General features: G+C 40.9%; 1 protein-coding gene across 4 annotated transcripts; it reads right to left on the bottom strand.

The window, feature by feature from the left end:
* Positions 1–1,118: 1,118 nt before the first annotated feature.
* LOC110537584 (NADPH--cytochrome P450 reductase) lies at positions 1,119–21,677 on the bottom strand. Of its 4 annotated transcripts, XM_021623734.2 has the most exons (18): positions 21,430–21,677; positions 21,114–21,178; positions 19,551–20,385; positions 16,579–16,823; positions 13,502–13,550; positions 13,183–13,311; positions 12,828–12,977; positions 10,402–10,526; positions 10,175–10,264; positions 9,326–9,424; positions 8,721–8,837; positions 8,334–8,452; positions 7,842–8,023; positions 7,531–7,680; positions 7,050–7,320; positions 6,649–6,794; positions 1,897–1,982; positions 1,119–1,781 (listed from the first exon to the last, which is right to left on the bottom strand). In XM_021623734.2, exons 4-18 carry the CDS (start codon positions 16,755–16,757, stop codon positions 1,637–1,639), a joined length of 2,037 nt encoding a protein of 678 aa, XP_021479409.2. In that variant the 5' UTR covers positions 16,758–16,823; positions 19,551–20,385; positions 21,114–21,178; positions 21,430–21,677; the 3' UTR covers positions 1,119–1,636. The 4 variants fall into 4 exon arrangements, with proteins under 4 accessions (XP_021479409.2, XP_021479411.1, XP_036793436.1 ...); XM_021623736.2 differs by lacking the exons at positions 19,551–20,385; positions 21,114–21,178; positions 21,430–21,677 and adding an exon at positions 14,292–14,404; XM_036937541.1 differs by lacking the exons at positions 16,579–16,823; positions 19,551–20,385; positions 21,114–21,178; positions 21,430–21,677 and adding an exon at positions 14,292–14,518.
* Positions 21,678–25,470: the final 3,793 nt, after the last annotated feature.

Below are 25,470 nucleotides of genomic sequence, written 5' to 3'. Positions count from 1 at the left end.
CCTTTACATGGGATATGGTAGTATGTGCCAAGTGTACCAGTTTGACTGTGTCAAGAACTGCAACGTTTCTGGGGTTTTCACACTCAGTTTCCCCATTTGCATCAAGAATTATCCACCACCCAAAAGACATCCAGACAACTTGACAACTGTGGGAAGCATTGGAGTCAACATGGGCTAGCATCCCTGTGTGGAATGCTTTTGACACCTTGTTGAGTCCATGCCCCAACAAATTGAGGCTGTTCTGAAGGCAAAAGGGCGGGGGAAACTCAATATTAGGAAGGTGTTCCTAATGCTTTGTACAATCAGTGTATACTGTACACATCCCAGAATTAGTGATATCAGAACACACAAATGACAGTTAGTAGACGGATTCATTTTGTACTGCAAGTGCACATATAACCAACACATATTGCATTGCCTAAATGCTGTGGTAGTTTCCATCTAAACGTAACTAGTTGGCACTAAGCCTTACAGTCAGAGAGCGTGAGAAGAAAAAAAACACCTGGACATTTTTACAGTTGATCACCACTTAATCTAAGACCTATTCTTGAATGAACCGATGAAGAACAAGGCTCAATTACTAAATAGTTACTGAAATTGAAATGTACAAATTTAACAGTACATGGTACAACATGAATACGCTACAAGTTTACACAACCTTCCTAGAGCATCTGAATTTGTAAATACATTTACAGATGGAAAATATAGAATGCTTTACATTTGAAATGAGTTAATATACAAGAAAAAAAAATGCTTGTGGGGATCTTCACAGCATGACAAACGTCCTGACACAATATTTCATTTCATAATCACCTCTGTTTTCACCTAGTTTCACTTACAAAAACAATGTGTACAAAAGTTGGAGATAATTTACAGTACCAGTCAAAAGTTTGAACACACCTCCTCATTCAAGGGTTTTTCTTTATTTTAAATATTTTCTACATTGTAGAATAATAGTGAAGACATCAAAACTATGAAATAACACATACGGAAACATATAGTAACCAAAAAAAGTGTTAAACAAATAAAAAATAGTTTAGATTCTTCTTTAACACTGTTTTGGTTACTACATGATTCCATTTATGTTATTTCATAGTTTTGATGTCTTCACTAGTATTCTACAATGTAGAAAATATTTAAAATAAAGAAAAACCCTTGAATGAGGTGTGTTCAAACTTTTGACTGGTACTGTAAATGATCATCTCCAACTTTTCTAATCTGACGTGAAACAATGAAGGTCTGCCTGCACTCTTAATAAAAAAAATCTATTGATTTATTCCACAATAGAGATGTTTTTTTCCCCATAACCTTAAAGGAGAATGTAGACCAAATCTACATGAAAGACCTGGGGGTTAGGGGTCAAGTTAGAGTATGAGCCAATTCCCAAACAATCCTAAATTAACAGCACTACTTCTCAGTACGAGTCCCCACAAAAGGCTTTCAGTAAGATTACAAACAAATCCAATAATAAGGACAACAAAAATTCAGACATACGTCTTTCCATTTAGAGATTAGGTGCTGACGTGTTACCTCCAAAAACTGTTTAAAAAGGTGTTTACCGTTAACCTATTTCATTTGGGTGAGGGGTAACATCTCGGGGGTTGTGAGGGTGTCCTGCAAGTAAGCTTCATCTTCTTTAGCTCCACACATCCAGAGAGTAGCGGCCCTTGGTCATCAGCTTCTTGATGTAGGCCACAGCCTGTGTGTGTGTGAGGCCTCCGACCTCTTCAGCGATGTCATAGAAGGTGTTCTGCACGTCCCGTGCCATGTTCCGAGCATCCCTAGGCAAGGACAAGTGGCAGCCATATTTACAGAGGGCACACGGTGATGGATTTGCCCTTTCAGAAAACCCTCTAAAAGCGTGTCCATACGCAGGTGGTCTGAATTGGTTCTTACCCGCAAATGTAGAGGTGAGCATTGTCAGTATGGATCAGCTTCCACAGATGTTCTTTGTTCTTCTTCAGGAGATGCTGCACATACACCTGAGCATGAAAAATCTAACAATTATGAACAATTCATTTGAATAATTTAACTGATACAAAATACGTTCTCTTGAAGTCTGCAGGTTCAAGGCAATACAAATTATAGGCACTGGTAGTATCAAATATTGGACCTTATCAAAGTCATAGATACACTTATCTACGTATTTATTTGGACAGGGAAGCTAAAACTTTTAATTTGGCTCTATAATCAAGCATTTTGGATTTGAGATCAAATGTTTCATACGAGGTGACAGTACAGAATGTCACCTTTTATTTTAGGGTATTTTCATACATATCTGTTTTACTGTTTAGAAATGAAAGCACTTTATGCATCTCCCCCCATTTCAAGGTGTCATAAGTATTTGGGAAAATTCACTTGTGTATTAAAAGTAGTTAAAAGTGTAGTATTTGGTCCCATATTCCTAGCATGCAATGACTACAACAAACTTGTTGGATGCATTTGCAGTTTGTTTTGGTTGTGTTTCAGATTATGATGTGCCCAATAGATGTAACAATTTCAAAGATTTGACTGAGTTACAGTTCATATAAGGAAATCAGTCAATTTAAATAAATTCATTAGGCCCTAACCTATGGATTTCAGATGACTGGGCAGGGGTGCAGCCATGGGCATAGGCCCATCCACTTGGCAGCCAGGCCCAACCAAACAGTTTTTCCCCGCAAAAGGACTTTAATACAGACAGATATACTCCTCAGCACTCCTCTGGACTTTGACTTGGCCATTCTAACACCTGGATATGTTTATTTTTGAACCATTCCATTGTAGATTTTGCTTTATGTTTTGGATCATTGTCTTGTTGGAAGACAAATCTCCGTCCCAGTCTCAGGTCTTTTGCAGACTCCATCAGGTTTTCTTCCAGAATGGTCCTGTATTTGGCTCCATCCATCTTCCCATCAATTTTAACCATCTTCCCTGTCCCTGCTGAAGAAAAGCAGGCCCAAACCATGATGCTGCCACCACCATGTTTGACAGTGGGGATGGTGTGTTCAGCTGTGTTGCTTTTACGCCAAACATAACGTTTTGCATTGTTGCCAAAAAGTTCCATTTTGGTTTCATCTGACCAGAGCACCTTCTTCCACATGTTTGGTGTGTCTCCCAGGTGGCTTGTGGCAAACTTTAAACAACACTTTTTATGGATATCTTTAAGAAATGGCTTTCTTCTTGCCACTCTTCCATAATGGCCAGATTTGTGCAATATACGACTGATTGTTGTCCTATGGACATAGTCTCCCACCTCAGCTGTAGATCTCTGCAGTTCATCCAGAGTGATCATGGGCCTCTTGGCTGCATCTCTGATCAGTCTTCTCCTTGTATGAGCTGAAAGTTTAGAGGGACGGCCAGGTCTTGGGTAGATTTGCAGTGGTCTGATACTCCTTCCATTTCAATATTATCGCTTGCACAGTGCTCCTTGGGATGTTTAAAGCTTGGGAAATCTTTTTGTATCCAAATCCGGCTTTAAACTTCTTCACAACAGTATCTCAAACCTGCCTGATGTGTTCCTTGTTCTTCATGATGCTCTCTGCGCTTTTAACAGACCTCAGACTATCACAGTGCAGGTGCATTTATACGGAGACTTGATTACACACAGGTGGATTGTATTTATCATCATTAGTCATTTAGGTCAACATTGGATCATTCAGAGATCCTCACTGAACTTCTGGAGAGAGTTTGCTGCACTGAAAGTAAAGGGGCTGAATAATTTTGCACGCCCAATTTTTCAGTTTTTGATTTGTTAAAAAAGTTTTAAATATCCAATAAATGTGGTTCCACTTCATGATTGTGTCCCACTTGTTGTTGATTCTTCACCAAAAAATACAGTTTTATATCTTTATGTTTGAAGCCTGAAATGTGGCAAAAGGTCCGAATACTTTCGCAAGGCACTGTATATATATATATATATATATATATATGCAGGCCTCAGCCACTACCCTGAGAGCACTTGATTCAGTGTATCATGCAGCCGTCAGGTTCATTACAAATCAGAAACGTCTAACACATCATTGTGATCTCTACAGCGCTATTGGCTGGTCGTCATTGACCTTGCGTAGGCTTAAACACTGGTATACACTGATTTATAAGGCCATATTGGGTAAAATGCCATTATCTCTCTGTTCTTTTTTAGTCAGGTCAGTAAATAAATATCAATTACGGTCCCATTCTGATTTGCTTCTAACAGTACCAAAAATTAGAACAGGTCATGGTAGAAATACTTTTAGTTACTTAGCACCGTGGTCCTGGAATTCTCTCCTGAACATTTTAAAATGTGATGATCTAGTTTCGTTGGTAGAGTTTAAACACTTGATCGATGTACAGTGGGGCAAAAAAGTATTTAGTCAACCACCAATTGTGCAAGTTCTCCCACTTCAAAAGATGAGGCCTGTCATTTTCATCATAGGTACACTTCAACTATGTCAGACAAAATGAGAAAAAAAAATAAAGAAAATCACATTGTAGGATTTTTTATGAATTTATTTGCAAATTATGGTGGAAAATAAGTATTTGGTCAATAACAAAAGTTTCTCAATACTTTGTTATATACCCTTTGTTGGCAATGACAGAGGTCAAACGTTTTCACAAGGTTTTCATACACTGTTGCTGGTATTTTGGCCCATTCCTTAATGCAGAACTCCTCTAGAGCAGTGATGTTTTGGGGCTGTTGCTGGGCAACACGGACTTTCAACTCCCTCCAAAGATTTTCTATGGGGTTGAGATCTGGAGACTGGCTAGGCCACTCCAGGACCTTGAAATGCTTCTTACGAAGCCACTCCTTCGTTGCCCGGGCGGTGTGTTTGGGATCATTGTCATGCTGAAAGACCCAGACATGTTTCATCTTCAATGCCCTTGCTGATGGAAGGAGGTTTTCACTCAAAATCTCACGATACATGGCCCCATTCATTCTTTCCTTTACACGGATCAGTCGTCCTGGTCCCTTTGCAGAAAAACAGCCCCAAAGCATGATGTTTCCACCCCCCACCCCCAGTAGGTATGGTGTTCTTTGGATGCAACTCAGGATTCTTTGTCCCCCAAACACGACGAGTTGAATTTTTACCAAAAAGTTCTATTTTTGGTTTCATCTGACCTTATGACATTCTCCCAATCTTCTTCTGGATCATCCAAATGCTCTCTATAAAACTTCAGACGGGCCTGGACATGTACTGCATTAAGCAGGGGGACACGTCTGGCACTGCAGGATTTGATTCGCTGGCGGCGTAGTGTGTTACTGATGGTAGGCTTTGTTACTTTGGTCCCAGCTGTCTGCAGGTCATTCACTAGGTCCCCCCGTGTGGTTCTGGGATTTTTGCTCACCGTTCTTGTGATCATTTTGACCCCACGGGTGAGATCTTGCGTGGAGCCCCAGATCGAGGGAGATTATCAGTGGTCTTGTATGTCTTCCATTTCCTAATAATTGCTCCCACAGTTGATTTCTTCAAACCAAGCTGCTTACCTATTGCAGATTCAGTCTTCCCAGCCTGGTGCAGGTCTACAATTTTGTTTCTGGTGTCCTTTGACAGCTCTTTGGTCTTGGCCATAGTGGAGTTTGGAGTGTGACTGTTTGAGGTTGTGGACAGTTGTCTTTTATACTGATAACAAGTTCAAACAGGTGCCATTAATACAGGTAACGAGTGGAGGACAGTGGAGCCCCTTAAAGAAGAAGTTACAGGTCTGTGAGAGCCAGAAATCTTGCTTGTTTGTAGGTGACCAAATACTTATTTTCCACCATAATTTTCAAATAAATTCATAAAAAATCCTACAATGTGATTTTCTGGATTTTTTTCTCATTTTGTCTGTCATAGTTGAAGTGTACCTAAGATGAAAATTACAGGCCTCTCATCTTTTTAAGTGGGAGAACTTGCACAATTGGTGGCTGATTAAATACTTTTTTGCCCCACTGTATATATCATAGAAGAGTGTAATTGTTTTTAGGCCAGCTGTTTTTAGTCAAGATGTTTGTGTTTTTAATGTAATATGTCATTGTTGTACTGTATGTGTGTTTATAGTTTTGTTTAATGTTGTGTTAGTGTATGTAAGTTATTTTGTCTGAAACGTTGTTCCCGCTGCTGCTATTGGAACAGGTCTCTCTTGGAAAATAGATATTATCTCAATGAGAAAAAACCTGTATAAATAAAGGTAAAATAAATAAAACTATTACTTCTACCACACACACACACACATATATATATATACACATATATATATTACACACACATATATATATACACATATATATATATACATATACATATATATATATATATATATATACACACACACATTCATGCCACATCACAACTGCTGCTAACACTCGTATTATGATTGCTAAATACTGCACAATTGAAACACTTGCCCCCCAATCCCCCCTTCCCCAAAACACGTGTACATATTGAACTATAAATTGTGCCTTCCTGTATTATACTAACGCTAAAATGTTTTTTTTCTATTCTACTGAGCCATTGACTTTATGTTCGTATTCTCATTTTATATTATTTCAAATTGTTGTTGCATTGTTGAGAAGGAACCTACAAGTAAGCATTTCATTGGATGCTGTATACCATGTGTATCCTGTACATACAAACTTGGTAGTAGTGCTAGACACATGAACTCTCACATAGTGAGGAGCTGACAGAGAGGTTTGGTGTGATGTGTTACCTTCCCTTCCTGGTCTCTGGAAAAGGCAACGTTGAGCTGAGTCAGCACGCCCGCCTTCTCAAACTCCTCCAGTTCCTGCTGGTACAGGAAGTCCTCGTTTCTGCGGCGACAGCCGAAGTACAGTATCGTCTCGCCGACATCCTTCCCTGAAAGCGAAACACAACACATACTGAATGTGAAGCTGTGTCACACTCGCCCTATTTTTCCTTTCCCTCCCTTATGCTAAAAAATACAAACATACTTGTGGCAACAAATTCAGGTGAACCTAATTTATTGTAGAGTAATGGAGACTTGCTTGCTGTGAACTCCATCTATGCACAGGCAAACACTGTTCGGTTTTAATAATCAGAAAAACCACAGACTTAGATGCTAGATGAGGACCAGGCCTTCTTGCTCTGTACCCTGCTCCTTCATCCAGCCTCTCTCCTGGAGGAAGCCCATGAAGGGGGCGATGCCCGTGCCGGGCCCAATCATCACCACCGGGTTGCTGGCCTTGAAGGGAAGCCGGAACTGGGACTTGCGGACGTACATGGGCACAGTGGCCTTGTGGCCGTTGTCCGTCACCACAACCTTGTTCTTCAGCCAGTTGGTGGCCACACCCTTGAAGGTCCGCCCTGTGCTGGTCTGGAACTCCACCACCACCGCACATATGCTCACCATGGTAGGATACACCTGACAAGACAATACACAGTTATAAAGTAATCAAATAAAAAACTAAATAAAAGAAACTGAAAAAGTGGGAACTGAACTGGCAACCGGAGGTCTGCTGGTCTCTGATCCCAGGTACATGTCCTTAACCTTTAAAATGCTCTCCATCCAGGGGTGCTGCTGTTTCTCACAAGATGGACAAAGTATTTTTACTATTCTAATAGTGGGTCTCACCTTGCCAGAGGAGGCGATGGAGTAGTAGCGAGCCTGTAGGCGGGGCAGCAGCTCACACAGGTGGTCTATGGTAGGGTGGAGGGACGGCATGTCCTCCAACACAGCCAGGATGTTCCTCTGAGCATCCAGCACCCAGCTCTGGTACAGACCCTGGCAAAGAGACACAGACAGACTAAGACTCTCCACTGATACGGATCATTTACAGCCATTCAAACGCATTGACAGCATGCATTTCTGGGCGGGCAGTAGAATGTCAGTCAGTCAGCTAGTGGTGAAGGGGCAGAAGTTCGAGGTCCGTCAGGAATGCCAACCTTGCCCTCGGGGGAGGCGGAGGCCATCTTGCGCAGGGTGTCCTGGTCCTTGGGGTCGGTGGCGTACTGGGACAGCTCAAACAGTACGTTGGTGCGAGGGGGGTTGGTGATGTCCAGGTAGTGGGTCAGAGCTGTGCGGTATGTGGTCGGACACGGGAACGGGTGCTTCTTATTGGACTCCTCTAAAAGACACAAGAGGAAAAATCTTATCAGCATCATCATTTAATGTTCAAGTTCCATTTATTTAGACGCCACGGTACACATTTTCGATGTTAACGATAGACTATATGATTTAGTTGACTATGTGTGCAGTAATATCTTCTTAACCTCTAGATTACTGTACAGTGAGTGAATAGCCATGAGGATGACATCATGTGCATTTCATTGCAACCAAATAGTACAGAAAAAGCCAATGGAAAACTGCTCCAATGTAAATACACAGACACAAAGCAGCTGAAATCATATATCCCTGAGCCATGATTTACAACTGACCGTCGAGGTTGTTGAGAGAGATAACAGTGTCCAGGTCGGCATCCAGGATTTGGCCTATTCTGTTCACTATTGACACGTCATTAACGGGGTAAACAGCAACGTGGTCTCCAGAGTCATATCTACAGGGGGGGAGACGGGGGGAGGTGGATGAACAAGACTTCCCAATGTCTTTATCTAGCACGCTAATGTCATTACATATAGAACATATTTACATGCTTGTTGCCAGTGTGTGAAAATGGGGAAAATAAATAAATAAATGATTATCCAACTCGACACTTATTGGCAGACAGAAGAAATGCAGCAGACATTGGAAGGCAGAAGTGTATGATTGTATGATTTTCTAAGGCACAGGACTTTTAATATTACATATTAGAGCAGAGCAGCTACCTGATTTTGGAACCTGAGATGTCCAGCTCTAGATGCATCAGATGGCGGTCGCCGGATTGGTTCAGCTGGCGGTTGACAGCCACTGTGGCCAAGTAGGGGTTCTTAGCATCAAAAGGCCTGCAATGACAGATATATTGGAGTTATCACGAAGCCATTTCAGACAATTGGTGCCAATGTTGTAAAATGGGTTTGTTGAAAGTTCCAATAAATAATTGACATCCCAATACATTTGAAAGAAGATTTCTAATATTAAGAACTTTTCTTTTTTACTGATCTGAGAAGACAGGTGAAAGCGCTAAGGCCGAGGCCTACACAGGGATTTAGTTTACACCTGTCTAGTTCTATCAAGGAAAAGAGATGAGGAGAGGCCACTTTGGACTATTGAGATGCACCCTAACAGCACCCAGACTTTGCTGTTGGACTTCTGACATTGGGGAGTAGGTGAGAATCAGGTCAGCGTCATGACAACAGTCATCCCTTTGTTGCCCTGAAAAACAACCATAATCTATTCATTCCATTAGCGATGACAACACATCTCGGTCATTACGCCTGATAGCTGAGCTGCCTACACCACTTCCTATGTGTGTGTGAAGCTGTCAACTCACGGTTTCTGGGTCTCAAAGCTCTTGAGGCGACCCATCTCCCCAGTGTACACCTTATTCATGTTGATGTCAGTTGGAACCACCAACTCGTACTGCCGGATGCTAAAGAAGAGGAAGAAACAGACAGGTGATTACTTCCTGCTCTGCATCCCGACCACTCATTAAGTCTAAAAATAACCATTGTCAGTGCAGCTAAGGGCCGACATGGACAGCCATGCATGCTTCTAGTGGAGTTTGCTCTCTGTGATGCAAATGTGATGATGCATGGTAAAAATTGTCAGATGCCATAGTGAGTGAAAGGTCTTAAAGCACATGTAAAATGATTTTACTTGTTGATGGTCATTTAGGTTTGTTATTTGCAGATGAAGCTTTAGTGTTTTTTCTGAGAACATGCAAACAATGCCAGGTGGTATCAATTATTTGATACATCCAGCATTTATAGCTGCTGATATTACCATGGAAAATAACCCTTGTTCTGCATTGAATTGGAATACAAAGTAAAACATTATGGGTCGGTTTCCCAGACACAGATTAAGTTTAGTCCTGGACTAAAAAGCGGTTTCAATGGACAAGGCTTAATCTGTGTCTGGGAAACCAGCTCTCTGTGTCTTTAAAAAAAAAATATATATATATATATATATATATATATATATATATATATATATATATATATATATATATATATATATATATATATATATATATATATATATATATATATATATATATATATATATAAAATACCTTCTCTATACAGGAAGTACATCTGCTCCTGAATCTCCATACTAAATATCTCTAGTTGACAACTAGTCTGACCAGGAGAGCGAGAGGTGGTAGCCAACTAGCTATTACCTGGTGTCATCTCCTGTGGCCTCCACCCCAAAGTGCTCACACACAGCAGGCCAGAACTGCTCCTTCCATGATACAAAGTCTTCCTCAAGGCTGGGGAAGAGGGTAAGACATACATAGAACAGTCATCGCATTATATTTTAATAAGAGAAATACATACATATTTATGAATATGGATTAATTTATGGACATTGTGGCAATGTTTGCACTGCATTGAGTTCAGTACTCACTTGCCATCGTCGTCTCCCATTCCCAGGTCATAGATCCTCTTGCCACCCAGCTCTTCTAGTCTCTTGTCAGTATACTTTCCCATTGCATTGAAGTGCTCATATGTTTTATTCCCCAAGCCAAACACCTGCAGAGTTCAAAGGCAGATGCTATCAGCTATCACAGTAGATAAAAGTTAATGACCTGCATATAAATGTAAAGATTCCTCTACTTCTAGGGCCTATATCATGATGCAAACCTGAGTGCCTTCAGAAAGTATTCACACCCCTAGACTTGATCATTTTGTTGTGTTACAGCCTGAATTTAAAATGGATTAAATAGAGGATTGTTTTGTCACTGGCCTACACAGAATTCCACATAAAATCAAAGTGGAATTATGTTTTTAGATTTTCTTTATACAAATTAATGAAAAATGAACAGTTGAAATGTCTCGAGTCAATAAGTATTCAACCCCTTTGTTATGGCAAGCATAAATAAGTTCAGAAGTACACATTCGCTTAACAAGTCAAATATAAGTTGGGTGCAATAACAGTGTTTAAATTTTTTTTTTTTATGACTACCTCATCTCTGCACCCCACACACACAATTAATTATATGTAAGGTTCTTCAGTCGAGCAGTGAATTTCAAACACAGATTCAGCCACAATGACCAGGGAGGTATTCCAGTGCCTAGCAAAAAAGGGCACCTATTGGTAGATGGGTAAAAAGAAAAGAAAAGCAGACATTGAATATCCCTTTGAGCATGTTGAAGTTATTAATTACACTTTAGATGGGCTATCAATACAGCCAGTCACTACAACAGGCGTCGTTCCTAACTCAGTTGCCGGAGAAGAAGAAAACCGCTCAGGGATTTCACCATGAGGCCAATGGTGACTTTAAAACAGTTACAGAGTTTAATGGCTGTGATCGGAGAATACTGAGGATGGATCAACAACATTATCGTTACTGCACCATAGTAACCATTGACAGAGTGAAAAGAAGGAAGCCGGTACAGAATAAAAAATATTCCAAAACATTAATCATGTTTGCAATAAGGCACTAAAGTTAAACTGCAAAACATGTGGCAAAGAAATTAACTTAAGAAATGTCCTGAGTACAAAGCGTTATATTTGGGCAAATCCAACATATCCATGAGTACCACTTCATATTTTCAAGCATGGCTGTGGCTGCTCATGTTATGGGTATGCTTGTCATCAGCAAGGAATAGGGAGTTTATGATAAAAAAAATTAATGGAATAGAGCTACGCACAGGCAAAATCCTAGAGGAAAACCTAGTTCTGTCTGCTTTCCAACAGAAACTGGGAGACAAATTCACCTTTCAGCAGGACAATAACCTAAAATACAAGGTCAAATATACACTGAAGTTGCTTACCAAGACGACATTGAATGTTCCCGAGTGGCCTAGTTACAGTTTTAACTTAAAACCGTCCTCTAAATCTATGGCAAGACTTGATAAAGGCTCTGGCAATGATCAACAACCAACTTGACAGAGCTTGAACAATTTTTAAAGAATAATGTGCAAATATTGTACAATCCAGGTGTGGAAAGCTTTTAGAGACTTACCCAGAAACACTCACAGCTATACTCACTGCCAAATGTTATTCTAACATGTATTGATTCAGGGCGTTGAATACTTATCTAATCAACATATGACTGTTAAATTTTTCATGATTTTTGAAATAAATGTTCAAATTATTTTCCCAAATAGAGTACTTTGTGTAGATTGTTAACCAAAAAAATGACAATTAAATCCATATTAATAACAACAAAATATGGAAAAGGGGTGTGAATACTTTCTGAAGACACTGTAAATGCAGCAATACACTATATCCTTACATATGTCTAAGCAGTACATTTACTCAATTACACCATTTGGATCAGATCTGTAATTTCAGTGGCTTTATATGGCTGAATGCACTACAGATGTTGAGAACAAGAAAACATGGATTTCCCAGATAAAAAGCCACAACCACATCACAATGCTGTCTCAGGAGAGTCGCACAGCGAGACCCGGAGGAAGCCATGGTTAACATTGTTCAGTAGTGATGTCAATGAGAAAACATTTCAAAATTGAGACTCCCGACATCTCCAAGCCACAAACTGCCAGTGCTCTCCAGCTCCAGCCTTGAGGTTGGCCAGGCCTGGAGCTTTGTTTGGCAGGACCACATGTTTCCACTTGGTGAGTGAGTTTGGAGGGAAGTGGGGCAATGTAGCAAAGTGTGCATTCCACCAGTGCCTTTCGCATGGGAAAGCCTCACATACGGACATCTCAATCCCTACCTCTCCTTCAATGGGGAATGGAGATGCAATATGAGTCATTCTGTGTGGATTCTGTCAAAGCTAAATGTGCTGCGCTGCACACCAATGTTGACTCTCAACCACCTTGATGCACCTACTACAGACCTATCTCGCTGAGCAAAATACCAACCGCGAAGTTGACTCCTTTCAGGTCCTCGTCGTTCTCCTGCATCCAGTCGTAAAAGTCCTGAGCGTTGTCTGTGGGATCCCCTTCCCCATAGGTGGCCATGCAGAACACAGCCAGGGAGTTGTCGATCTCCGCAAGACGAGGCAGCTCCGACTGAGGAGAGGAAGGAAGAAAAAGACAGCTCTCAGGACACAACAATGCAGTCATTAGCTCTCTTAATGTTATACATTTAATAAATATCCAAACAAATATAAATATTCATCACCACAAAGCTGCTGGAGGTTACATGTGGTATGTAGAAGACAGAGACAATGTACATAGTGTACACATATAAAATCAGCCGGATTAAGACCAGTACCATGTCATATTCCTCGGGGTCAGCTGACATGCCTCTCATTCCGTAGCGCTGGGCGTCTTTGGACAGTCGGCCGCTGAACTCCTCAGCCGTGCCCGTCTGAGAGCCGTAGAAAACCACCATGTTCCTGTTCTGGAGAGGCAGATGCATCATCAGTAATAATCCTAAATTATAGAGGACTTTTTAAAGTTCCTTAGCTAGTCACCCAAACAAGTTAAGTGGCATATAGCCTACATATCCATTTACTAAATAAATAGAGATAATTTTTTATAAAATAATTTGTTTCTACTTATTACACAGAATTTAGCATGAAGCTACTGACCGTTTTCTTCATTTTTTCAATAAAGCTGGTTTCTCGCTGCGGAGTGACTCTGGAGAAAAAGACACAAAGCAGATGTTAAAGGTAAACATTAGCATACCATGGTAACTTAATTAGTCCACTAAATGGCTATTACACTGCCTTCGAAAAGGAGAGACCATTTGAGAAGGCAGAAAATGTTCTTTACTCTGGCATTCTCATCCCCTTCTGACCCCCATGGGAGAGATTTGCGTATGGGTCACACCCAATCCCTTTACAAGTCATGGAAACGCAGCACAGAAATAGCTCAGTTGATCATTGGTAAAAACCTTGAACAAACACAGTAAATGCATGTGAAACTCACTAATGAAAATAACATGTCAATTGTCAATGAAACATGTGCTCCTTAGCAAAGAACATAGGAGGTATCAAGAGGAAGTAAAGAAGTGACAAACGTTGCATGTGGTGACAGTATCTTAAATCAATTGTTAGGCTACATGTACTGCACACAGCCATAATTCAGACTACAGACTTTTTTATGACAAGCTATCATAATCATAACAATCTTTTAAATGATTTCCTTTCCTTTTGTTTAACATTGCTGGTTAAAAACACTGGTAAGCAGCCTGGGAAGCTGAAAAGCAAATCAAGTCCAATCATTTGCCTTTCCCAACAGTAACACACATTTCCCTGAAGAGCATCAACATGATAGGCAGTGGATGGAGCACAGTAGAACAAGCTGTCCCAGACACACACACACACAGTGAGACCAAGAGAGAGAAACAGAAAGAGACAGAGAGAGAGAGAGACTGACCTGGCTGCCGCTGCCTGTCTCTCTTTGGGCAGAGAGAACACACATCCCATGGTTACAGGCAGTGTTCTCCAGCACCCCACAACACACTTGTCTGATCCACAATTGGACACAATCTGAAAAAGCACGTGAAGAAGAAGCCCATCAGGGCTGACTATCCGCTGGCCTCTCCAAAGTGCATTATGTGGGAGAGATTCTCAGTCTCTCACTGAACATACAGCCCCCCCCCACGAACACCCCACCCGAGCGCTCTCTCTCTCTCTGTGGTGGAATCAAAACACGCAGGCAGCCATGGCTGTTATTCAGCCGCAGCAGCCTCTCACTGGTTGGCCAGGCAACTCCAGGGCTTGTGTTCTGCTCAGAGCAGCAGTCAGAGACGCGGATGGACGTGCTGCTGTTACCCGCTCTCACCACCACTCAACACAGATACCACCGACAACTGGCAGCAAGGCTGGGAAGACAACGACAATATAGCATGACATTTCCCTTAAAAGCCTTTCAAGCAGAGCAGCCGGCGACATACGCATAAACGAAAAAAGATAAAAAACTAAAAACGGACATGCCCCTGCGCACGCACACACATCAACACTGACATACACATCCACTCACTACATCCCTCCTCTTTTCCTATACAATCTGTAGGGACGACACTACCCGAGTCACCCTGGCAACTATTAACAGCGTAAATGTGTATTTTTTTCTTTTTAAAAGAGACGAGGCAAGGCAGAGCTGAATAAAGCACATTTCAAACCCCCGAGCCGAGGGAGTGTGTCACAATGGTTACCTAATCTATCATAAAAGGTTGCCATTTGTGACACGGCTCTGCTCCATTCATGCTCCCTCAGAGGCAAATTAGGGACGGCTTCCACAGAAGAGAGGCTGAACAGAGAATTCTGCTGGACTTTGGCCTCAACTTTCCACCTCGGAGAGCATTCAAAGAGAAAAAGCATCCACCAGGTCTTCTGGTGCGCTGAAGAAGTGTCCAAAATTGGCTGTGTAGAAGACTAAACACAAAAAAGAGTGCACAAAGACAGGGGAGTCTTCAACAAAAAAGGATCACAGTGAAATGCAAGCCAGCCAAACACAAGGAAACTCCAAGGTAGTTCTCTCTTTTCCTGCACACCCCAAACCTCTTCCTGGAATTTTCATAGCTTCAGTTGTGGGCCATTTCCTCCTCCTGCATATTTCTTTCAATGAGGTTTGGTGGTGCAGAGGGGAGCCAGGGGATCTCGCAGGGAGAGAGAGAGGTCCAGTAATTAATCACCAGTATGTTTGAGGTCCTTCTCTTTACAGTGTTCCCATTCAGAAAGAGAGAGCGATGTTTATGGTTAACATTTCCAGCAATTAAAACCTCTTTCACTTCCATTGTTTGGGGGGGGGGGGGGGGGCAGAGCTGGCATTTTCCCTGTGAGGGGAATTGATCCAAGTGACGCCAACAAAGGAACATAGGCAACTGTTACTGATTAAGCCCCATGCCAAGTTCCTGCCAGCAGCCAAGTGGATACAATGAAACAACAAGGTTCTCAGTAACATTGGTGTGAGACGTTTCAAGCATCTATTCAACATGTATAGGCCTAATCCAGGAAGTTACAGGAAATTAAAGGTGAGAAAACAATTAAAACCACTATAATTGCTACAGTACCTTTCTGCATGTGGCCTGGGCGATGCAGCCTAGTCTCTAGGGTATGTTAAAATAAGCTACAGAGTCACCCAAACCACTTCCAATTATTATCCTTTTGAATAAACAACAAATGTAAACTAATGTGACCATGCACATTCCCCCAGTTAGGCCTACATGAAGTCAACACATTCAAATGCTGGAACCCCTGCCCAGGCCAACCACAGTGTGGTCTAAAGCAACACATGCACAAACACACTGCCAATCCCTGCTTCCAACTCAGCTCCAAGTTCCAGGGCAAGAAAATACAAATGACTTTTGATCACCAAGGGATGACAAAATGGGAGTGTTCTGATTAACCTTCCTGGGCTAATAAGGTGAAAACCTGAGCAAATACACACTAATGTTGAATCATTCTTGATGAAATAAATGAACAGCTTTAAAGATCGGCAGCACTATCCCACTTCTGACACCAATATAGAGGATACCGACAATGCAACGTCCCCTGCTGGTCCAGAACATGGTGTCTCCCAGCCCGTAAGCAAACGTACTACCACTGTTCCAATAGGATAAACTCCCTTGGGATTTTACAAATGAGAATGTAATGAGCGTACCTAGGCAAGGGCCCTATCAAAACATAAAATTATAGAATTTTGGTAGAAAAACACTTACACAGGTGTGAGCCTCTTGAACTCTGGGATGGTCTCCTCAGTCCTCTTGCGAGAAAGGAACCAGTAGATGAGTAGGCCAACAATGAGAGAAAAAAGGAATATGTCCAAGTTAGTGAAGAGAGTTTCCTCCTCCACAGGGGCCACGTCAGGGCCTTCCGGGGCTACATGCTCTACCTCCATGTCCTCGATGGGGCCACTCACTGTCTGACAGGTCAACACCGGCTGCAGCCAGGGCAGAGAGAGGACCTGAAGAAATTACATTTCGTTTTTTTAATATATATATATATTTTCCCACGAAAATACATACATACGTTACATACACAGTACCAGTGAAAAATTCACACCTGCTCATTCTAGTTTATTTTTTATTCTTTACATTGTAGAATAATAGTGAAGACATCAAAACTATGAAATAACACATATGGAATCATGTAGTAACCAACAAAAAAAAGTGTTAAACAAATTAAAATGTGTTATATATTTGAGATTCTTCAAAGTAGCCACCTTTTGCCTTGATGACAGCTTTGCACACTTGGCATTCTCTCAACCAGCTTCCTGAAGTAGTCACCTGGAATGCATTTCAATTAACAGGTGTGCCTTGTTAAAAGTTCATTTGTGGAATTTCTTTCCTTCTTAATGTGTTTGAGCCAATCAGTTGTGTTGTGACAAGGTAGGGGTGGTATACAGAAGACAGCCCTATTTGGTAAAAGACCAAGTCTATATTATGGCAAGAACAGCTCAAATAAGCAAAGAGAAACGACACTCCATCATTTCTTTAAGACACGAAGGTCAGCCAATCCAGAACTTTGAAAGTTTCTTCAAGTGCAGTCGCAAAAACCATCAGGCGCTATGAAACTGACTCTCATGAGGACCACCACAGGAAAGGAAGACACAGCGTTACCGCTGCTGCAGAGGATAAGTTCATTAGAGTTACCAGCCCAAATAAATGCTTCACAGAGTTCCAGTAACAGACACATCTCAACATCAACTGTTCAGAGACTATGTGAATTAGGCCTTCATGGTCGAATTGCTACAAAGAAACCACTAGTAAAGAACACCAATAATAAGAAGAGACTTGCTTGGGCCAAGAAATACAAGCAATGGACATTAGACCAGTGGAAATATGTCCTTTGGTCTGATGAGTTCAAATTTGTGATTTTTGGTTCCAACTGCCGTGTCTTTGAGACACCGAGTAGGAGGACGGATGATCTCTGCATATGTGGTTCCCACCGTGAAGCATGGAGGAGGTGCGATGGTGCTTGCTGGTGACACTCTTGGGGACTTATTTAGAATTCAAGGCACACTTAACCAGCATGGCTACAACAGCATTCTGCAGTGATAGGCCATTCCATCTGGTTTGCGCTTAGTGGGACTATAATTTGTTCTTCAATGGGACAATGACATAAAAACACACCTCCACGCTGTGTAAGGGCTTTTTGACCAAGGAGAGTGATGGAGTGCTGTATCAGATTATATGGCCTTCACAATCACCAGACCTCAACCCAATTGAGATGGTTTGGGATGAGTTGGACCACAGATTGAAAGACAAGTAACAAACAAGTGCTCAGGATATGTGGGAACTCCTTCAAGACTGTTGGAACAGCAATTCTCATGCAGCTGGTTGAAAGAATGCCAAGAGTGTGCAAAGCTGTCATCAAGGCAAAGGGTGGCTACATTGAAGAATCTCAAAAATATTTAGATTTGTTTAACACTTTTTTGGTTACTACATGATTCCATATATGTTATTTCATAGTTTTGATGTCTCACTATTATTCTACAATGTAGAAAATTGTAAATATTTCTTTAAAAACTTTGAATGAGTAACTGTGTCCAAACGTTTGACTGGTACTGTATATAAAACACACAAAAATCCTGTTTTTCACTGCACTGGGCCTTTAACAGGTGACTTGACCTGGGCTATGAAGGGCACATTTAATCAGCAGGAGCATAGTTAGTGAAATTAACATTTCATAGCTGAGGTTCTGTCATGCAGAGATGAGTGACGACTGGGATTTTGCCAGCATTTCTCTCCATGGGTATGACAAAACGAATGGCAAAATGTTGTGCTCCAGACTCATGTAGTTCTGAAAACCATTTTTGTCTTTCAAAATGTCTTTACTTATCCTGTCACATACACCTAAAAAGCATTGAAAGCCTGAGGCTAAATTCTCAATTTTACCACAAGAGAGCATTCTAGCATAAAGACAAATGTGAGCAAAATGTACACATTGTTCTTTTGAACTACAGTCCATACATGCAGCATGCCATGGATAAAGAAAACAACAAAGCTCGTCTCATAAACCTGGTACTTCCATTAAATTGTCAGTTTTCATAGATGATTTATGCTGCATGAATCACATTTACCGTATTATATCGTACAAGTATGTTGTTGTCTGGGGTCAATTCAATGAAAACAAATGCAAACTGACATAACTATTAAAAAAGTTGATTATTATTTTAATAATAGTTACAACTAATAGAAAACAATGTGCACACTTCACTACTGTACTGATAAAATACATTGGTTCCTACACTTCCACAAATATCTGTGGTTGGTTGGAACCTCAATGGATATATTAGTCGGCAAGATTGCGGCTACTTCCATGCACTTTATTAAGTGAGGCAGATACAATTTATATTGCCAAAAATTTGTCAGAAGCAAAAAGACATGCTGCTAGAATGTTCAATTTATCAATAAGACCGTTGACAAGTTTGAGTTTACTAATTCTGGCTTTGTCTTCCCCCATTTAGGTAACCCAAAAACCTTACAAAAGAGTGGAGCACAGTTGTGTAATCTGTTCAGAGCAGCTAACGTTAGCTAAACTTAGCCAAGAAATAACAAGATCCTTTAGGCTATGTGTTGTCTGCTTGGAAGGCGACGTCAAATTCATAACGTTTAACCATATTTCAACATAGCATAAAACTGCAGTACAATTCAATACTAATTTAAGTCTTAACAAAATGATTACTTACTTCAAACTGCTCCTGACTGTATCCAGCACAATATCGGAGTCAAATTTCCTCTACGTCATTATTGTGCGACCACGCGCCACGCCTCTCACGTGTTCGTGGTTTATGTACATTATGCTATATATAATAGAATCAGTTAAATGTGATACCACCATGTCCCTGAAAACTCCTAGAGCTCATTTTGATATCAGCCGCCATATCAAATCATCATGAATTACAATATCCATCCACAAAATAGTATCAGTCAAGAAGAAGAAAGTAATGCTGTCAACATATCCCTAACATACCAGTAGTAATGCACGTTGCGGTCTCATAATGAGACATTTAAACAAAATGAACAAAGCACAGACTCAGCTAGTGTCTTATTATTGCAGAGTGAGCTTTCTTGACACAGTGGAATATGTACACACAGTTTAGTGATTGTCAGTGCATGGCCTGTAATTTCTCCGACCCATTCTCGTAATCTCACACACCATTAAATCTTGGATGATGCTGGAAGTGACAACCTGCATTTCTCAGAAGAACAAAGAACAATGTGTTTCAGAAATTAAAACAAGAAACAAAACACGTTTGATAAGAAGGTGCAACAGAAAAATGTACATGGTTTACAAGACAACTGTATAAAATAGACAAAAAGTACATTAGTATAAAACACCTTTGGCACATATTATTTTGAATAAATAGTTGGGTTCGTAACAATGTCCAGTTATCTTTCTCTTCCAGTCTTATAGGCTCTTGGACGTGTCTTGGTTGTGGATGTACTTATGGTAGACCACACCAAGTGTGGTGGAAAAGTTCCCATGAAAAACACGAGGTAGGAGCAGCCACACATGAAAACCTGGAGGGTGGGGAGGACAGGTTAGGAATAAAGTAACAAATGTTTACTTTCAATTTGGCTGGCAACAAAATACATGAGACACATAAGGAGCTTGACACAATATTGGCATTGTCAATAAAGGAAGTTGTCAAGTTTCATTGATTTTATCTGTGAAATGAAAAGAGCGTCTGTGAAATGCAGTGACATGTCACTCTCTACACTCTAGGAGCTGGGCCATCCTGAACAGTGTTAGGCCATTGTAGAGCTGCCAGAAGTACAAACACAGAAAACAGTGGTGTCGCCCTCCCTCTTGCGCAAGGCAAACAAGTGCAGTGACATGAATATCCAGAAATAACTTTGGTACTTTCAATACCCTAAATTGCTGAGAGAAGGATGGACTATGACCCCCCCCCCCCCTGTTGAACCAACATTGTTTCCACGTCATTTCAACACCAAAAAAATCAAAAAAAATTGATGACGTTGAATCAATGTGGAAAACTGATTGGATTTCAAAAAAAGTAATCACCGTAAGGGAATTTTCACCACTTTTTTTCACCCCTTTTAACTTAAATCCAATGACATTGTGAAATGATTTGTTGATTTCATGTTGAATTAAATGTTAGTTGACAACTCAAACAAATCAAAACTAGATGTTGAACTGACGTCGGTGCCCAGCAAGACTACACATTTACTGTAGACAAAAGGTGTTCACTGAGTACCTCCAGTGGGATGATGTGCCCGATACTCACATGCCCAAAGAACAGGAAGGGCAGAAGGAAGGTCAGGCCTCGCCACATCCACGACAGGAAACCCTCTGAGGTGGAGGAATGTTTGTTTACATCAATAAATATATGTAATACATATATAATAAACATGTACTATACTATACCAGTAAATATGTACTATGTATACAGCTGGAATATATGTGTTGATGACGCCCCTGATATCAGGTCAATGAGGAGTGATGGAGGAGGACGCGTTTTTTGTCATTTTGGTCATGTTCCTCTTAAACACGTTATCAGTGAGTAGTCATGATGACACACAACGATGTGTGACCTCTCTCACCAACTGTCAAATCCATGTTGTGACTCTCTCCCAGGGCTCGACGTCTGTACAGACAGCCACTCTGGTAATAGTACTGGAGAAACTGGACAAAACCTATTTTGCACAGAAAACACAATAGAATGGTAGTGTATTAATAGTGACACTATTCTACTTCTCCCCAGGTTTCAGGTCAATCCCATTTTAATTTACATTTCTATTAAAAAGTTGTTTTGTGTCATTTGTTTTGAATAATGATAGCCTCATTAAGACAAACTGTCAACAGACAAACAGATAACACCGGTATAAATACATAGGGGATAATTGGGAAGATGGCAACACCTGGAGGGGGGTGGAGACAATCACAAAGACAGGTGAAACAGATCAGGGTGTGACAAGGACAGGAAAATGCTCGAATTCACACACTTATCAAGAGAACATCCCTGGTCATCCCTACTGCCCTTGATCTGGTGGACTCACCAAGCACATGTTTAGTTTGTAAATGATATCTGAGTGTTGGAGTGTGCCCCTGGCTATCCGGAAAAAGAAGAAGAATTAAAATGGTGCTGTTTGGTTTGCTTAATATAAGGAATTTCAAATTATTTATACTTTTACTTTTGATACTTAAGTATATTTTAGCAATTACATTTACTTTTGACACTTAAGTATATTTAAAACTAGGGATGCACGATATAATCGGTGAACATATCGGGATCGGCAGATATTAGCTAAAAATGTCAGCATCGGTATGGGCCGAAGTCTTCCTGTCACATTCTGACCATTATTTGCGTTGTTTGTTTCTTTGTTTTGTTTGGTCAGGGTGTGATATGAGTGGGCATTCTATGTTGCATGTCTAGTTTGTCTGTTTCTATGTGTTTTGGCCTGATATGGTTCTCAATCAGGGGCAGGTGTTTGTCGTTGTCTCTGATTGGGAACCATATTTAGGTAGCCTGTTTTGTATTGTGGTTCATGGGTTATTGTCTATGTGAAGTTGCCTGTGTCTGCACTCGTTGGGCATAGCGTCACGGTTGTTTTTGTTTAACTGTTCTTCGTGTTCTTCCTTCAATAAAAGAAGAATGTATTCTAATCACGCTGCGCTTTGGTCTCCCCTTTACGACGACCGTGACACTTCCATGCACACCTATATAACATACAGTTGAAGTTTACATACACTTAGGTTGGAGTCATTAAAACTTGTTTTTCAACCACTCCACAATTTCTTGTTAACAAACTATAGTTTTGGCAAGACGGTTAGGACATCTACTTTTTCCAGCAATTGTTTACAGATTTAACTTATAATTCACTGTATCACAATTCCAGTGGGTCAGACGTTTACATACACTAAGTTGACTGTGCCTTTAAACAACTTGGAAAATTCCAGAAAATTATGTCATGGCTTTAGAAGCTTCTGAAAGTCTAATTAACCATTTTTTAGTCCGTTGGAGGTGTACATGTGGAGGAATTTCAAGGCCTACCTTCAAACTCAGTGCCTCTTTGCTTGACATCATGGGAAAATCAAAAGAAATCAGCCAAGACCTCAGAAAAAAATTGTAGACCACAAGTCTGGTTCATCCTAGGGAGCTATTTCCAAATGCCTGAAGGTACCACATTTGTTTGTGCAAGCAATAGTATGCAAGTAAACGTCATGGGACCACGCAGCCATCATACCGCTCAGGAAGGAGACAGGTTCTGTCTCCTAGAGTTGAGCAGCTGGGTAGCCTAGTGGTTAGAGTGTTGGACTAGTAACCGGAAGGTCGCAAGTTGAAATCCCGGCGCTGACAAGGTACAAATCTGTCATTCTGCCCCTGAACAGGAAGTTAACCCACTGTTCCTAGGCCGTCATTGAAAATAAGAATTTGTTCTTAACTAACTTGCCTAGTTAAATAAAGGTAAAAAAATGTTTTAATGAAGGTACAAATGTATCTATATCCACAGTGAAACGAGTCATACATCGACATAACCTGAAAGGCCACTCAGCAAGAAAGAAGCCACTGCTCGAAAACCGCCATAAAAAAGCCAGACTACTGTTTGCAACTGCACATGGGGAAAAATATCGTACTTTTTGGAGAATGTCCTCTGGTCTGATGAAACGAAAATAAACTGTTTGGCCATAACGATCATCATAATGTTTGGAGGAAAAAGGGGATGTTTGCAAGCAGAAGAACACCATCCCAATCGTGAATCACGGGGGTGGCAGCATCATGTTGTGGGGTGCTTTGCTGCAGGAGGGACTGGTGCACTCCACAAAATAGATGGCTCTTGAGGAAGGAAAATTATGTGAATATATTGAAGCAACATCTCAAGAAATCCGTCAGGAAGTTAATGCTTGGTTGTAAATGGGTCTTCCAAATGAACAATGACCCCAAGCATACTTCCAAAGTTGTGGTAAAATGGCTTAAGGACAACAAAGTCAAGATATTGGAGTGGCCATCACAAAGCCCTGACCTCAATCCTTTAGAAAACTTGTGGGCAGAACTGAAAAAGCGTGTGCGAGCAAGGAGGACTACAAACCTGACTCAGTTACGCCAGCTCTGTCAGGAGGAATGGGCCAAAATTCACCCAACATTTTGTGGGAAGCTTGTGGAAGGCTACCCAAAACGTTTGACCCAAGTTAAACGATTTAAAGGCAATGCTACCAAATACGAATTAAGTGCATGTAAACTTTTTACTAGGATTAAATGTCAGGAATTGTGAAAAACTGAGTTTAAATGTATTTGGCTAAGGTGTATGTAAACTTCCGACTTCAACTGTAGTTACATGACGTAATGACGCCACGTAAAACGTTGCGCTACACGTGCAACACAGCATTCATAACCTAGCCCACAATGTACGCTGTGTGGATCAAGCTGTCAACAAGTGGAGCAGTCATTTGAAAGGGTACGAATATTTCAGCAAGACAACTCAAAGGCAAAATCCAAGCCAAGATAATGGAATTCATTGCCCCTGACAATCAACTGTTCTCTGTTGTGGGTGATGTTGGCTTTCGCTGACTGGTCGAGCAGTGGCACACACTACCAAGAGCGCTATTTTTCAGATGTTGCCCTACTGGAGTTACACAGTAATAGCGTCACTGCTATTAGCTTCACGACATACATACTATGGAATGCCTTTTGGGCCTTTGCGTGTCAAAAAAGATACAGTAGCACTGTCAAAGCAGTCTGCAAACAAGCAAACACCGGCCATGAACGACGTGTTTACAATACCGCATTGGTAATAAAGCATAATTTGTTCTACCGCAACTTCTGGGGTAGCTAGCTTTAGCTTGGTACCTAGCTAGCACCAATACAACCAGCTTGAAAACAATGACCGGTAGAAACTGCAGTGATTTTCATTATTCTTAGCAATGATTTCGGAATTCTTGTTAGTAAGTGTTAGCATTTTTTTTCCTGCCCTGCTAGACCTGCCCCAGTCAACTGTAAGTGCTGTTATGGCGAAGTGAAAACTTCGGTTCAGCCGCAAAGTGGTAGGCCACACAAGCTCACAGAACGGGACCGCTGATTTGTTGGAAAGGTGGCATCCTATGACTGTGCCACTTTGAAAGTCACTGAGCTTTTCAGTAAGGCCATTCTCCTGCCAATGTTTGTTTATGGAGATTGCATGGCTGTGTGCTCAATTTTATACACCTGTCAGCAACAGGTGTGGCTGAAATAGCAGAATCCACTAATTTGAAGGGATGTCCACATACTTTTGTATATATATAGTGTATGTATTTTTAGAGCAAGATCATGGTGTGTCCCGTTCTTTTCATTACATTGATTGCATAATCCTGAAAAATTGACACTTGCAAGAAGAAACATTGTCCTTCTATCATTCATCATTCCAATAAAATTCTCAGGACCTATCATTCCAGAATATCAGCAGGGCAAACGTATCAATGTGTATGTGTTTTTAGATGATCCCTGAATTTTCAGAAAGTATGGTATTACAATACATACGGTAAGTGAATATCTTACAATGAAATTGTGATCAGTAAGCCTCACCAGCAATGGCCTGACAAGCGATGCTTGCACGCTGGTTCTTAGTACCACATAAGTGTGTGTGTGTGTATGAGCATACTTCAAATAT

The sequence above is a fragment of the Oncorhynchus mykiss genome, chromosome 12, assembly GCF_013265735.2.
Source record: "Oncorhynchus mykiss isolate Arlee chromosome 12, USDA_OmykA_1.1, whole genome shotgun sequence".
NCBI classification, from domain to species: domain Eukaryota; kingdom Metazoa; phylum Chordata; class Actinopteri; order Salmoniformes; family Salmonidae; genus Oncorhynchus; species Oncorhynchus mykiss.
This window is presented reverse-complemented; position numbering and strand designations above follow the sequence as displayed.

Bases quoted from the DNA above. Each gene is read 5' to 3' on its own strand.
- LOC110537584 (XM_021623734.2), bottom strand. From the start codon at position 16,757: ATGGAGGTAGAGCATGTAGCCCCGGAAGGCCCTGACGTGGCCCCTGTG. The intron at 12,978-13,182 runs GTACTGGTCTTA...TCCTCTCCTCAG, and splicing joins ACCCCGAGGAATATGACATG to TCGGAGCTGCCTCGTCTTGC. The intron at 7,321-7,530 runs GTGAGACCCACT...TTGTCTTGTCAG, and splicing joins CCATCGCCTCCTCTGGCAAG to GTGTATCCTACCATGGTGAG.